Below are 14,534 nucleotides of genomic sequence, written 5' to 3' on the forward strand. Positions count from 1 at the left end.
CCCAGCTCTGTCCCAGCTACAAACCAGGGCATCATCTGACCCTAATGATCAGCTCAGCCATGTTGACCACCAACTGGGTGCTTTGAAAGAAACAGGGTACCCCATTAGCATCTGGTTATATCATATGCAGAGTCGCAGACTGGTTTGGGTTGGAAGGGACCACTAAAGGTCATCTAATCCAAGCCCACTGCAGTGAGCAGGGACATTGTTCAACCAGATCAGGTTGCTCAGAGCCTTGTCCTGACCTGACCATGAATATTTCCAGGGATGGGGCTTCTACCACCTCTCTGGGCAACCTGGGCCAGTGTCTCACCACCCTCAGTGTAAAAAATTTCTTTCTTGCATCTAGTCTGATACACTGCAACAAATAGCTCACACAAATCTGTTCTATTGCTCTGATACCAGCATCTCTGTCTTTTAAAGGGTATATGCTTGAGCCAGACCCTGATAAGAGACCTGATATTTATCAGGTCTCCTACTTTGCGTTCAAATTGGCAAAGAAGGAATGCCCAGTCCAGAACGTCCAGGTGAGTAGCAAAAGAGCAGAATGATGTAGGGTGTTGCTGGAAGAGACTGGGGATGAAAATTGCTGCATGTTGAACATTTTGCAGTATTCTGTTGGTTGTTCCCTGGTTCTGTGATTAGAATGGTCTTTTAGTTAGTTAGTTATTTTTAATTAGCAGAACTGTTTGGGTTTTTTTTTTTTTCAGGGGGATGAGGGCAGGAATCAGGATTGTGTTTCAGATGTTGTTTATTTCTGGTTGTCCCTGATCTGCCTCCTCACCCACTTACCAGTGTAAGGCCAACCAAGAAATCTTGTGCATGGGAACATGGAAAATTAGGCCATGCTTGTGAAACCGATTTGATTTCCAGGCACATTCATCATAGCGTGTGTAATTTGTGCTGCAGTGGTTTTAAACCTAGCAGTTTTGTGTCTGCTGGCTGGCTGGGACTAGCCAACTTGCCTTTGGACTACATCAGACCTTAAACAACCATCTGCCCCTTCTTAGTGTATCTTTGTAGACTTCAACTGAATAATAGTGTTGACAAGTATTTTCTTATGATGTTATGGGCATCTGTGACATTTTTATTTTGTTGTTTCCAGGTAAGAAGAAACCTATTTTTTTCCCCCTGTGTTCAGGTGGTTATTTATGGTCTTTATGAATAAGACATGGTTTTGGTGCTATATTATGCCTGTATTTTTTTATAGCAGTATTAATAAGCATTGCTGCTCTTGTCCCCAGGTAATCTTTTAAAAATAGCCAGGTTGTGCTGTGAAGCTTTGTGTTCAGATTCCACGTGTAGCAAATGGTGAAAAAGCTGAATCATATTTTTCCTTGTAAAGACTCTCTCAAACAACTGTCTCCTCATGACTAACATTAAGTGGTTTGTCCTGTGACCAGCATGAGGTGTAATAGCTTTGGTGATTCCCCAATCTCCCTGTTTCATTGCAATGCTTTTGCAAATTATTTCTGACTCTGTTTTCTGCCCTCAAAATAAAAACGTTGGTATTTTTGGGATCCGCAGAACTCTCCAATCCCCGCTAAACTCCCAGACCCAGTTAAAGCAAGTGAAGCTGCTGCAAAGAAGAGTCAACCAAAGGCCAGGTAACCACATCTGCATTATGCTCAGCCCTCTCTCTCTGTATTGTGTGTTGTCCTTCTGCTGTTTATTAAGAGATGCTTGGTATATTGAGCTGCTTCCTTTTAGGCTTTCATCTACGTGTGGAGACAAACACTGCAATCTCGAGGCTTCTGCTTCAACAACATAAATAACCATTGATCTGAAAAGCAAAAAATGCATATATTAGGGGAAATTTTTCTGTGTGGGGGAGTGGGGTGGGGCTTGGGCGATACTCAGCATGACTCAACAGCTAGGCTTTTTCTTCTGAAGACATTGCTTGACAGCAGCACTCGAAGTTCATGCACTTAGATGAATCAACTGTGTCATCCCTCCGGAGGCAGTACCCAGAGTACCTGAGAGCAAAGTCAGGAGAAAGACTGCAGTGGGCCTGGAATCGGCCCAAAGAACTGAGAAACCGCACTGGGGACTATTGCTGTTTGTTTGACCCTTGGCAGATGATAACCTGACCCAGTAATTACTGTATGCAGTTGCTGTGATTTCTGCAAGAGTCCTGTAATTTCTTCTTGAGGGGGGAACATAAAAGCCCAAGCAGTCTCCATCTAAAGAACCCAAGTAGTGGGGAAATCACTGTGTATTGCTGTGGTTTTTCTCCTCTCCTGCTGCTGCTTGCTCTGCTTGTGGTACTGTAATGGGGACTTGTAAATTCTACTGGACAAAACTTGCACCTTAATTTACTGTAAAGTGAGCAGTACAGCAATGGGCACTTCAAAACCAGCAGTTTCCTTCAGACTCTGAAATAGGACATCTCTCCTCCTGTCTGTCAGTCCCAAGAGTCTGCTTTGTTTGTTTTTATAATTGAGTGCAGTTACTCTCACATTAGTAGAACAACTTGATATCTAATAAGCAAATGTATCCACAGAAAGGCAAGATGGTGTCTGGCTTTTTGGCTCTGTGCGTTTTTTGGAGCTCAGCAGATACTGAGCAGAGATCAGAAGAGGTCAAATGACCCGATTCTGGGGTTGATGTACTAAAGTTAAGGTACTGGTAAAGATGGCACTTTAGACAATTCTGCCCAAAGGTATCAGCTGCTCTTAAGCTAATTTGTTATGTCCTTCATCTGCTCATCCAGAATTCATAAGTGGATTTAAACAATATGTTATAGCAAATATTTGAATGAGTTGAGTGATTATGACAAGTTCCAGCTGTCCAGCAGGAGAAGATGCCCCAATTGGCAAAAAAGTTAAAATAACAGTGTTGGATTAATTGTTGTGAATGCATCCATTAAGTTTTACGGTGCTTGCAGTTTTCTGGAACGGGTTGATGCGTGTGCCTGGATGCCCACGAGTGTTTCATCTTTATTGGTCACATACTGCTGAAGTATGGATGAGTTTAGACCCATGATGTGCATTGCGTGCACCAACTACCAGGCTAACAAAGACTGTGCTCTTACTGCTCTTCCTTTTATTCCTTACCTTAATTTGTAGGTTGACAGATCCCATCCCTACAACAGAAACTTCCATAGCACCCCGCCAGCGACCTAAAGCAGGACAGACACAACCCAACCCTGGAATTTTACCCATTCAGCCAGCCCTGACGCCTAGGAAGAGACCGACGGCTCAAGCAGCCATTCAGCCCCAAGGTGAAACAATGTTCTTTGTGCGGTGCCTTCCTGCCGGGCACTGTGTACCACCGGACAGTGGTGCATCTTGATCTAATGGATCTTTTGTGCTGTTTTTGTTTTGTTTTGTGGGGGTTTTTTTGGTTTTGTTTTTTTTCTTTTTCCCTACCAGTTGCAGCCCCTCCTGCCCTGGGCAGTGGTCAGCCTTCGCTCCCTGCAAGTGTCCCCCAGCAAAAAGCAGCACCTCAGCAGACTCCAGCACAGCCCCAAGCCAAGCAGGCACCAGCTCCGCAGCAAACCTCGCAGGTGCAGCCCCAGATCCCTTCTACTCAGCCACAAGCCACACCTCAGCATCAACAGCAGCTTTTCTTGAAGCAGCAGCTTCTGCAACAGCAGCAGCAACAGCAACAGGCTGCATATTACCAGCAGCAGCAGATGATGCAAGCTCAGCAGGTAGGTGTGCATGGCTGTGTTTGTTGCATGCTTCCTGTGCTAGAGGCCTGCAAAGCCGTATCCTTAAATTTAGGGCAAGTCTGCTGTTTTTTGGGGGGATAGGTGCAGTTTTTAGACATTTTCCAATATACCTTCAGTTCTCTAGCAAGATTTTTTGCTGTGCAGGGATGGCATTTTTAACTGCCAATGTGAAAAGCCTTGATAGTCACGTGCAAACATAAAATAAGCAGTGCTGGTTAAGATTTTACAGCTCTGAGTGTCTCAGGGTCTTGAGGTCAGTATTCAGCTGATGAGCAGAAGGGTACAATTTGTCTTCTGCTCTCTTTGTGGTACAAGAAGTCTGGCATGCCTTCTTAATGGTCAGATTCAGATCTGGTTTTGTGGTAGACTGTGGTGATAAGAACGCCTGTGAACACATAATGTGTTAGACGGGATGTGTCTAGATGACAGCCTTGTGTGCTTAACTGAGGTGTTTATAGCAGCACAGATCTCTGCTGAAGCATATCTAACAGCAGAAGCAAAGGGCCAGTGAATCATCCTATGCCGAGGAAAGGTTTAGAACTGATAAAAATGGAGAAAGGAGTTTGGGACCACAGGACAGTCTGTGCTGTGGGAGCCCTGTACGGGCAGGATCTCATGTTAGACCAGAAGGCCATTTCCCACAGCTCCTTTGCAGATGGTCTCCAAGCCATGGCAGCCTGTTACTGCTTTGCCACTTGCAGTGGCTGTAACCGTTCCCATGGCTGGCCCTGAGTTCTTGTGGTGGTACCCCAGTTCCCAGCTGCACAAGTGGCTCAACAACTGGTTGTTTCCCAGTTCCCAGTGATGCAGCAAGGAGCGCCAGCACAGCAGCAGCTGATGCAGAACTACTACCAGCAGCAGCAACAGCAGCAGCAGCAGCAGATGATGGCCCAGCAGGCAGCAATGCAGCAGAAGACAGCAGCAGCAGCAGCAGTTCAACAAAAGCAACAAGGCCCAGCGCCGCCGCAGTCCCAGGCCCAGCAAAGTGCGTCCCAGCCAGCGCAGCAGCCACAGGAGCAAGGGGTAAGAGCCTTATGGGAAGGAATGGAGAGGTGGGATTTGGAATCCGGGCATGTGCTCCCTTGTCAGATCCTTTATGCCAGGAACATCCTGGCAGGACAGCTGGCTTTCCAGACCTGCAGAGCCAGGTAATGGGTGCTCTAGGGCCTGCTGGCCCCTGGTGCCTTATTACCGAGTCCCAGATGTCAGCACTAACCTTGCTGTCTCAGAGACACGTGCAGTTGTTTGAACTGCTCTTTCCAATGGGATGCTGGACTCTGGAGTTGTGCTCTGGGTCTGTAGAAAGAAGATGAGTAGAAAGCAGATGAGAAGGTGTAAATAGCTGCTTAATGGAGACCTCCTTGCTCTCTGCAACTACCCAAAAGGAGTGTATAGAGTGGTGGGTGTCGGTCTCCCAGGTAACAAGCAATAGAACAAGAGGAAGTGGCCTCAGGTTGTGCTAGGGCAGGTTTAGATTGGATCTGAGGAAAAACTTCTTCCAGAAAGGGTAGTCAAGTGTTGGAACAGGCTGCCCAGGGAGGTGGTGGAGTCACCTTCCCTGGAGAGATTTAAAAGACAGGTAGATGAGGTGCTCAGGGACATGGTTTAGTGGTGGAATTGGTAGCGTTGGGTTTATGGTTGGACTCGGTGATCTTAAAGGACTTGTCCAACCATTATGATTCTGTGATTCTCTCTATCTCTCCTATGTCATATTACCTTAGAAGATAGGCAATAAACTATTTTAAAAAGTATTTGCACTTAATGCATCAGAATGGGTACTAGGCAACAGGACTGCTTTCGGTTGCTGCTTGTTTGGAAAACTTAAGTCTCTTATTCAGGGCTCTGATGCAGAGGAAGGTGCAAGCAGCCTTCCCAGTTGTTTCTGGCATTGGCATAACTTTTTTTTTGTTAATGTTATGGAAAGGAGACTTCAAAGTGCTGTAACAAAAACAAAACCAAAAAAATCATCCACTTTACTAATCATCTGAACGTGCGTCCAAAATAAATGCTCTTTACTTAATGGAAAATCTGGCTGGATGGCTGCAACAGGGAAATAGCCAACTGTCCGCAGTGTTAAAGGCAGAGGAGCTGTGCCAGAGGGCAGGATCCCCGTTGCCAGAGTGTCTCTGCAGTATATATGGGAGGAAGCTGTGTCTTTTACTTTCATTCCTGTGCAATCCTGCCGAGAGGGATATTCATGGACTCCACACACGATTCAATGTGAATTCTACTGGAGACCTTTAGTATTGGTTACATGATCACTTATATACTCTTAAGCTGCTAACACACACACACACACACACACACACACACACAACTCTGCATTGGCTAAAAGCTACTGTTCACACGCCTGGTTACAATACTTGATTGGATAAATCCACCTGCTCATGAGGCATTCTTTTTACTTCTGGATAGTTAAAATAAGAAGTTTTCTTATCGTGTTTTTCTTGCGAATCATGTACTTTCTCATGAATCACGTTCTCTTGTATTTTCTCACTCAAAATCAGGGCTTAATTGCCCAAGGCCGAAGCCGCTTGCAGCTTGGGCTCTTAAAGTGCCAACACAATCCCATCCACTCTTGCTTGGTTTTGGAAGCGCAAAGGGATATCCCTTACTCAAGTTGTGTGTTGGAAAGAAAGCATGCAAGTCAGCAGGCAAGAGGAAGCTGCCCATTATTTTACTGTACAAGGTTGCATGTGTGCAAAGCAAATAGTATCTGATAACAAACCACTTCAGGCACACAATGTTTGAGTCCAGCTAAGGGTCAGTTTGTGCTTGCTCACTCATAAGTTGTTGGTCATTCAGGACCTAATTCATCTCTTGAGCGTGCTTCCTTTGAAGTGACATCAGGAATTAATTTAACTAATAAAATCCATAAGCCAGTGACCTGGGTGATGCTGGGGAAGCATTGTTTGCTTTACTCTCTGATGCATCTCAAGGCTCTGTCATTTTCACCCCCTTTGGTTTTATATTATTTTTCAGCACTAAGCTGGCTGTTAGCATAGGTGATGAGCTTGGAGCTGTTGTGTTCCTGGTCTTGTTACCATTTTGCTGAATGACCTGGGGCGAGTCAGTTTATTGAAATTAGTGGGAGATTTTTCAGTACATCGAGACAGGTTTTGGATGAGGCCCATCATTACCCTCTTCTCCCTGTTCAGGAGAAATGCCTGAAACATAGTATTGAAGTGCATCTCTGAAGAGCTTTGCTGTGATTCAGTAGCACAAAAACAGTCTTAATTTTATTAAATCAGCTGGATTGAAAATTAGCCTTATCCCCCTGAAAGGCTGATAAGAGTGGATGCATCTGGACACTTTTTCACTCCTGCAGCAGTCAGGAGAGGAAAACCAGTGTCTGGCTTATTTAAAAAATGATAGTGAGATGTGGTCTCTGCAGAGCACAGTCTCTGAGCAGAAGTTATCAAGCCAGGACCCATCAGAACCTTTTCACGTTGCAAGACTTCAGCTCTGCATTCATTTCTGTGGAGATTTCGGTACTCCCCTTTTATTTCTCAGCACCAAATGTACTGTTCTGCAGTGACCTATATAGTGAGATGTAAGGTGGGTGCATCAGAAGCAGTCAGGTCAGTTTGCTTCTCAGCTGCAGTGAATTAGATGGCCTGAAAATGCCAGATGAAGAGCAAGGCAACTAACCACTTGTTTACTGTGCACCACTGTAGTTAAGCAGCACACTGGGGATGTAGCTCTTTTCTTATTGTCCTCTTAGGTCTTTCTAAGTCTTTCATCTGTCTTCGTTGGTCAGAAATGGCCTGGGATGATACAGGGTGGGGATCAGGGAGCTAGTGCCCAGGCAGTGGAGGTGACATGCACAGCTTTCAGCCTTTTGCATCCTGATCTTCCTACTTTAAATCCAATCATGATATCTCACTAACAGATTTTTGAGAAATCACATAATCGTAAGTGATGCTGTTGTTTATCACTACAAAACAGTATTTCAAGTAATTATGGGTTTGTGAGTTTAACACAAGACTGAGGTAATGGAAAAATATCAGTTTGAGGAAACTCCTTGAAGTTTCCAAAGGGTTTGTAGCTGGGCTATCTTGGCTTACACCTAAACGTGCCTGTTTTTCTCCTCCAGATTCTAATGACAAATGTTGCTCCTGTGGTCCTTGTGCTTTTCTTTTTCCCCCAAGAGAAAAAAGCTTCTTGCACAAGATTTCTGCAGACCTGTACTCCTTTAGGGATTTGACCCCAGTCACACGTTATCTACTGGAAAAAGTGCTGCTCTTCGCCCCACCCGCACTCCATGTGTCTGTATGACAAGATTCCTGCACAACATGATCTGATTTCTGTTTTTACCTCTGCCCTGGATCTCGGCCTCTACCTGTGAGCAAGTTTCTGAGACCAGCTGGCTTTTAATAACAATAAGTTTCTGAGACCAGCTGGCTTTGCCTCCAGAGCTGCAACACAGAAAGGGGAGAAAGTCTCTGCTTATGGATTTGTACTAATCGTGAGGTACTATAAATCAGCAAATTCCCTCGGTTTTTTTTCCCTCCAGATGATCCCCAGTCCATGACTTGAAGGTCAGATCCTCCAGCATATAGTCATTTTTTCATCACGTCTATCATTCATTCACAAACGAGGACATACCATTTTATTTTCTCTCTTAGGTGCAGCCACAGATGAGGCAACAGCAAAAACCTCAAACTACACCCCCCACAGCAGTGCAAGGGCAGAAGCTGGGCTCTCTCACCCCTCCGTCCTCCCCCAAGACACAGCGTGCAGGACACAGGAGGATTCTGAGTGACGTGACCCACAGTGCTGTTTTTGGGGTCCCAGCCAGCAAATCTACCCAGCTCCTCCAGGCAGCTGCTGCTGAAGCCAGTCTCAACAAGTCTAAGTAGGTGGCTGCTCACTTGGCGTCAACGGGTATGGAGGGAGGGGGTAGATGAGGCTCTTCAGAGATTTCCTAGGCAAAACTCTGAGAGGAAGGTAGGCAGCACACTCTGTGGTCTGAATGAGTCTTTCCCTTCCCAAGGCCACAGCTTAGGGCTTGGCAGAAAGTTGCTGAAAATCTTGAAGGGCAGAATTCCTCCATGCTCCCCAAAAGCCAAGCGAACAGGGCCTTCCTCTGGGTTACAGAAGCTAGTGTCATTTCAGCTGTTCCACCAGTAGCCTTGGTGCTACTCCACACTTGCCGCTTAGCATCAGCGCTTCCCTAGGAGTACTTGCTAACTCACTTTTACAGTGTCTACAGGCAGGAAGCCTCCACGTGGGCATTGCAGAAAATTGTTTCAAATATGGTGCTTACGATGCTTGTTTTAATCCCTGACACCAGGATGCTCAACCAGATTATGAGCAGATAAGGCTAACGGGTCCCAGCTTTCTGGGTATGCAAGTACAATAACTTATGCTGAGTGTTTTAAGTAGCTTGGACCAGCTCATAGTGCTGGCCACAGGATTTCAGATGGGTTATTAATGACTGTTGTTTGATTGGGATGATCACATCCAGATCTGCTTCCACCACACCCTCGGGTTCCCCAAGGACCTCACAGCAGAATGTCTATAACCCACCCGATGTCTCCACGTGGAATCCATTTGATGATGATAACTTCTCCAAACTCACAGCTGAGGAGCTGCTGAACAAGGACTTTGCTAAACTAGGTGACGGTAGGTTCATGGAGATTGTTTAATACCAGCCTGCTCTCAAAACACAAGATGGCGTGGAATGATGATGCTTTTGGTCAGATGCTGCTGGGTGCTTCCATATTACGATCCTCTGTGCCTGTATGAGCTAAATCCTTCCAATATCCCTTCTCTGTTTGTGCCCTCTTTGCTGAGCAATTGCGATTAAATGAGCATTTTCCTCAAAGGGAGAGATACTAACAGCTTTTAAAGTAGCCTTGATCAGTTGGTTGTAGAAGTTACAGTTTAAACTCTGCTTCATCTGTAAGTTATGATTTGCAGGAAGGGGCTTAAGTCACGTACTGAAATAGCATCCTAAAAAAATCTAGGTAAGCAACCTACCTTCAGAATGGAAATTTTGCCCCTAAATCTGTGTCTGGCATTTCAGGGAAAGCTCCAGAAAAGATGGGCAGTTCCACAGAGAACTTGATTCTAGGTTTCCAGCCTGCTTCATCTGCAACCCAGGCAGATGCATTTGGTGGCTCTTCCTTCTCTGCTGGATCAGGTGAGTTTGTGAATATGTCCTACAGGGCAATGCCCTGGACAGCACTGTAGAAAAATGGCAACTCTGTCATAGCCTCTTTGAAAGGAAGGTAAAACTGATAAAAATTGAGCTGGGCCTTGGCACTGAGAACTGTAGGATGGGGTCAGCCTTCAGTGAAGAAGGGAAGGTGGGAATGGCATGTGTACTTGTCACAGTTGGGTAGCAGAGACAGGAGGCACTGCCTGTAGACAGAGGTGAGGCTTTTTGTGAGGAAAAAAAACCTAAGCCTTAAGTTTGCAAGAAAGCTTCTTAACACGTTGAAGTTCTATGCAGCTCATAATTGGAAGTAAAATATGGTGTGTGCAATAAGGGAATTGGATTCAGAGATGTGGGTCAGACACAGTGGAGGATATTCCTTGCCTGCCATTGTTAAGCTGTGCGAAGAAAGGGAGGATAATAATGTCTGCTGCAGAATGAGAACAGCAGAGACAGGAGCGAGCAGGGAAAATCCTCAGCGGGGAGCACAGTTAGTCTCATAATTGACATGTTAAATGGTGAAGGCAAGAAGTTTTGCACTGGCTGTGCTGTCTGGGTACAGAGGACAGGAGTCCCTGGCTGGTCTGAAGAGATTTTCTGCAGAGAACTCTGCGTGTGTGACCTTGTCTGGTGCCTCCTTTAGTACTTGGATACCAAGGTTTTGCCATGAGCAGACCCTCCTGTGCCAAAAAAACCCCTTGGTGAGTGCTGCTACTTGTTTCTAGTTGTTTATCATCAGTTCTCACTAAATGCAGGAAAGTCCTGCCAAGCACAATATTGGAGAAGTGCTTCCAGGACCCCAAAATGCCAAGTGATCCTCTCCCCTGTCTTGTGCCATCTTGTGCAACTTGTTACCAGTGAGTGACAAATGCAACTGTTTGATGCTTCCCCATGGAAGCACACCAACCCTTGATGAGAGGAATCCTGGGAAGAGACTGAAGAATCCTTTGTGGGGCAAGAAGTGACAAATCCATTTACGCTTATTTCTATTTATAAACAGAGATTTAGAGGAGCTTATAACTAAGCTTGGTATTGTTGGCTCTTACCTGAGAATTAAGGAGTTGAAGTCCATGACGCAGGAGTGCTCTAGCGGGTTGCTTTCTGAGTTTGTCCGGCTGTTCAGTGCCCTGTTGAACAATTTATGATGTTCCATCAGCCTTTGCAGAGTGATGTTGAGTAGCAGCAGCTCCAGGGTCAGCTGTAACATACCTTCTGCAAAGCCTGAGAAGCATCTGCATGTTCAGAACTTTCTGGATGTTGTAGCATGTTCAGTTCTAGTAGTTGTCTTTAAAATGTTCTCCTTCACTCCTCTGTCCTGTGGTTTGGCATAGGAAAATGTCTTGGAAATTTTCTTGGAGTTGGCACCGGGCTAGGCACTTCTAGCCCTTTTCTTTTTCTTTCCTCGTAGATATGAGCCTGTCTGATGCAAAATGCTGTATCTTTTCTTTCAAAGAGGCCGAGCATGGGGGCTGGCCTGCTCTGTGTCCTTTGTTAAGGGATTTCACCTTTTGTGCCGCTGTAAAGCGAGATAATAGTACTTCCCTTTCAAGGAATGTTTTGAGATCTGTGGGTTAATTGTGTTGGAGAGCTATGTGGTAACAGCTGTTTTGTTTTTTTTTCTTGTCACTAGCAACATGAACTTGTTCTGAGGGTGCATGTATGTGTTGTTCTTGTCAGGCTGTAGCTTGGACTCTGTAATATTGAGCTGTGCCTGTGCTGAGATTTTGCTCGATGCTTTCTGCTTTTCTCTCTTCTCTGTTTCACTCTGCCTTTTCTCTTCCTGGTTACCAGCTGAAAAAACAAAAGACATTCTGAGTTTGGACACTAGCCCTCCACTTCTGACTGTGCCTGATCCTTTCATTCCTCTCCCGTTGTCTGACACACCAGGTAACCAGAACTGAGTTTGTCGTTTGTTTTGTGCTCTTAATCTTCCAGTTCTATTTCTAGGCACACCTGAAAGCCTGGGCCTGTCAGTGGTGCTGGGTGCTGATGAGCTCTGCTGAACTCAGTGGTGGTAACAGTGTGTAGTGCTTTCTGCTGTTGAATATCTGCCTGGTGGTGGGAGTGGTGCTGAGCACAAGAGCCCTTAGTTTTCATGGCAGAACCTGGGGTTATCTTATTGTTTCTAATGCCAGCACTGTTGGTGTCTTTAAAGGTTCAGTATTCAAAGCCAAAAATAATCACTGGGTAATTACCTGTTCTGACCTAAGCCATTTTCAAATTGGTCTCCAACTTGAAAATTGTAGTTTTTATTATTGTTAATCTTTCTTTGCCCTAAGCGTCAGTGTTTCTTTGGCTTCCAAGGTCTATTGCAATGTGTGCTTCATGTGAAGCACGAGTTCACATGTAACCTTTTCTGATTTGGCAAAATTTTCTAGTGCAGTTGGTAGCTATTTCGATGTACTTTGCAGTACTACTTAAAAGTCTTTCCTGTGTGCACATTTCTGACTGCAGCAGCCAACACTTTTTAGCACAAGATTATGTAAGTGCTTAGGAGCTTATTTGCAAGTCAGTGGGATTTGGAATATGAGCATGTTTTTTATCTTGGAGTTTCTCTAAGCTCTCTGGTGAATGTGTGTGACAGGTTCCTTCTTGTCAGCTAGCCCCGGAGGACAAGTGCTTGTTCCAGCTCTCGCCCTTGTCCTCAGCTCAAGCTGAGGAACACTGATGGTTTGACGGTAGAGGATCCAAGCTTCAAAATGATGTGCTTGTGAAGATGGCACCTCTCCATGGAAAGTTAAGCAATTCAGGAAGAAAAAAAGTCTGTTTTTTTTCCATAGCTGTGTGGAACTTGCTTCCTTCTCATTGATGCTCAAAGAGCACAAGAAATGTGTTTTGGTTCAAAAGGATTTTACTCCTAAATGCTGCAGTTTGAGAAAAGAAGCAGAACTTACAGGCTTTGTCCCTTCTGTGGGCACTTGCCAGGAGCTGACCTGCCCAGCTCTGATTTGAAAAGCACTTACAAAAAGGCAGATGACTGCATGTTTAACTTACCCCTCCCCAAATGATATTTGAAGCGTTGGTTTTCCTGACTTGAAGTCTCTCAGCCCAGACTACCATTGAATTCTCTGCCAGCGTGCTCAGCGCACACAGTTACACACCAACACGGTTTTCCTGATTACCTATTGCATTTTGATATAATACAGCCATAGGAAGCAGCAGTTGCAGCCTCAACTGTTAAGGCCATGAAATTTTGTATGGTACAGAAACCATTGCGAAGAAGTTGCCGTTCAACCCTGCCCTTGGGTGCAAATAATCAGAGCAGCAGTTGTTTGCAGTTTTTGTGGTGCCAGATCGCTCGTCCCACAAATCTGTCCCTGACTGGTTGTGTATCTTTGCAGGCAGGTGCTAAACTTTCTTTTGATAATCCCTCTGCCTGCATGTGCCTGGTCCTGTTGAGTTCAGTGGATCTCCTTAGGGGCAAAGGGGCATGCAGGAGATCTGGCTTTGTTGGCTTCCTGCAGTTTCCTGCAAATATGTCTCTGATTTTATTTTATTTTTTTAATAATTTTTTTTAAACCTAAAATTTGAGGCCAGGAGCTCATGAATGTTTTCAAGGACCAGAGCTAAAGACTTATCCTTAGCTTTGAAAACTGAGAAACTCAGAGGGGTTGTCTGTGGTCATAAATTCAACAGAAAGATAAAAATCCTGGATTTGGACTCAGGTTTTCAATCTGTGTGTCTGTCATGCAGAATAGAGTTGTCTTTGTTCTTCTGCGTCTTCATTACCTGTGGAGAAACATGCCCACAGCAAGCAGAGAGGTCTTGTATGTGAGGGATGTGCTAACTTGAGTGTGAAAAGCATTCTTTTAGGTGTGCCCCATGGGTCAGTAGAGCTGAGATTGACTTTAGTCTCTTAGTGAATCAGCATCTCCAGTTGCACATCTCCAAGCTGCTTTAGTTTTATGCAGAAGCAGCTGAATTTCTTTGAATGCTTGCTAAATATTTGCTTTCTATTTGGAATATTTTTGTTTCTGAGAAAACCTTGATAGCAAATCCTATTGCTTTGAAAACACTTTGTCTGTCTTTTTATAGACTGGGATCATGCATAAGCCTTAGAGAAGTAAACATGTGAGCCTTTACCCCTTGGTTACAGGAGCAGTGTTGTTGGAAGGCTTTCGGTACAGGCATAAGTGAGGCTTTTAGTTGGTGCTTTCTCTGTCATACAGAGCCAATTTTGTCAGCTCTCTGCGCTCTAAACCTACGACAGCTGAGGATCTGGTGGAGAGCTCAGCTTCTTTCTTTGCTTAAGCTACAAATTTGCTGCCTTTGCTGGTGCCTGAGGGTGCAGGTGACATCGCTTCAATGTTGGCCAGAGACCTCCTTGCACTTACCCACCTTTCCTCTGTATGTTCAGGACAGATGAGCCTTTCTATCACAGATTCCTGAGAAGCAAGTAAATGATGCTTAACATCTGACAGATAGCCATAGGGTGTATCCCCAGACAGCCTAAATATGCTCAAATGGAGGATTGCACCGCCGTGGAGCTGCAGCCAACAGATGTGGCTTTAAGTATGACTGCTTGCTTGTAGGTTTAGTGAGATCACACTTTAGGTTCTGTGGAGTTAGTTAAATGTGTAGAGCAAAGACAAACCTTGGACACCATGTTCTAGCAGACTGTCCTGTTTGTGTGGATCATGGCGCTGGTGATGCGTAATATCTGGAGGAGGCTGGAGAGCAGCCCTGCAGAGAGGG

At 45.1% G+C, this 14,534-nt stretch overlaps 1 protein-coding gene across 1 annotated transcript; it reads left to right on the plus strand.

The window, feature by feature from the left end:
* Positions 1-423: 423 nt before the first annotated feature.
* On the plus strand, positions 424-11,726 carry LOC104519146 (AP2-associated protein kinase 1; the record flags this gene model as incomplete). Its single annotated transcript, XM_010164256.1, has 9 exons — positions 424-527; positions 1,528-1,607; positions 3,069-3,223; positions 3,381-3,655; positions 4,430-4,699; positions 8,305-8,534; positions 9,147-9,304; positions 9,708-9,824; positions 11,631-11,726. Coding segments are annotated over 9 exons (1,485 nt in total), but the record flags the coding sequence as incomplete, so codon positions are not given.
* Positions 11,727-14,534: the final 2,808 nt, after the last annotated feature.

This window comes from Antrostomus carolinensis, unplaced genomic scaffold (assembly GCF_000700745.2).
Source record: "Antrostomus carolinensis isolate BGI_N321 unplaced genomic scaffold, ASM70074v2 scaffold42503, whole genome shotgun sequence".
NCBI lineage: Eukaryota > Metazoa > Chordata > Aves > Caprimulgiformes > Caprimulgidae > Antrostomus > Antrostomus carolinensis.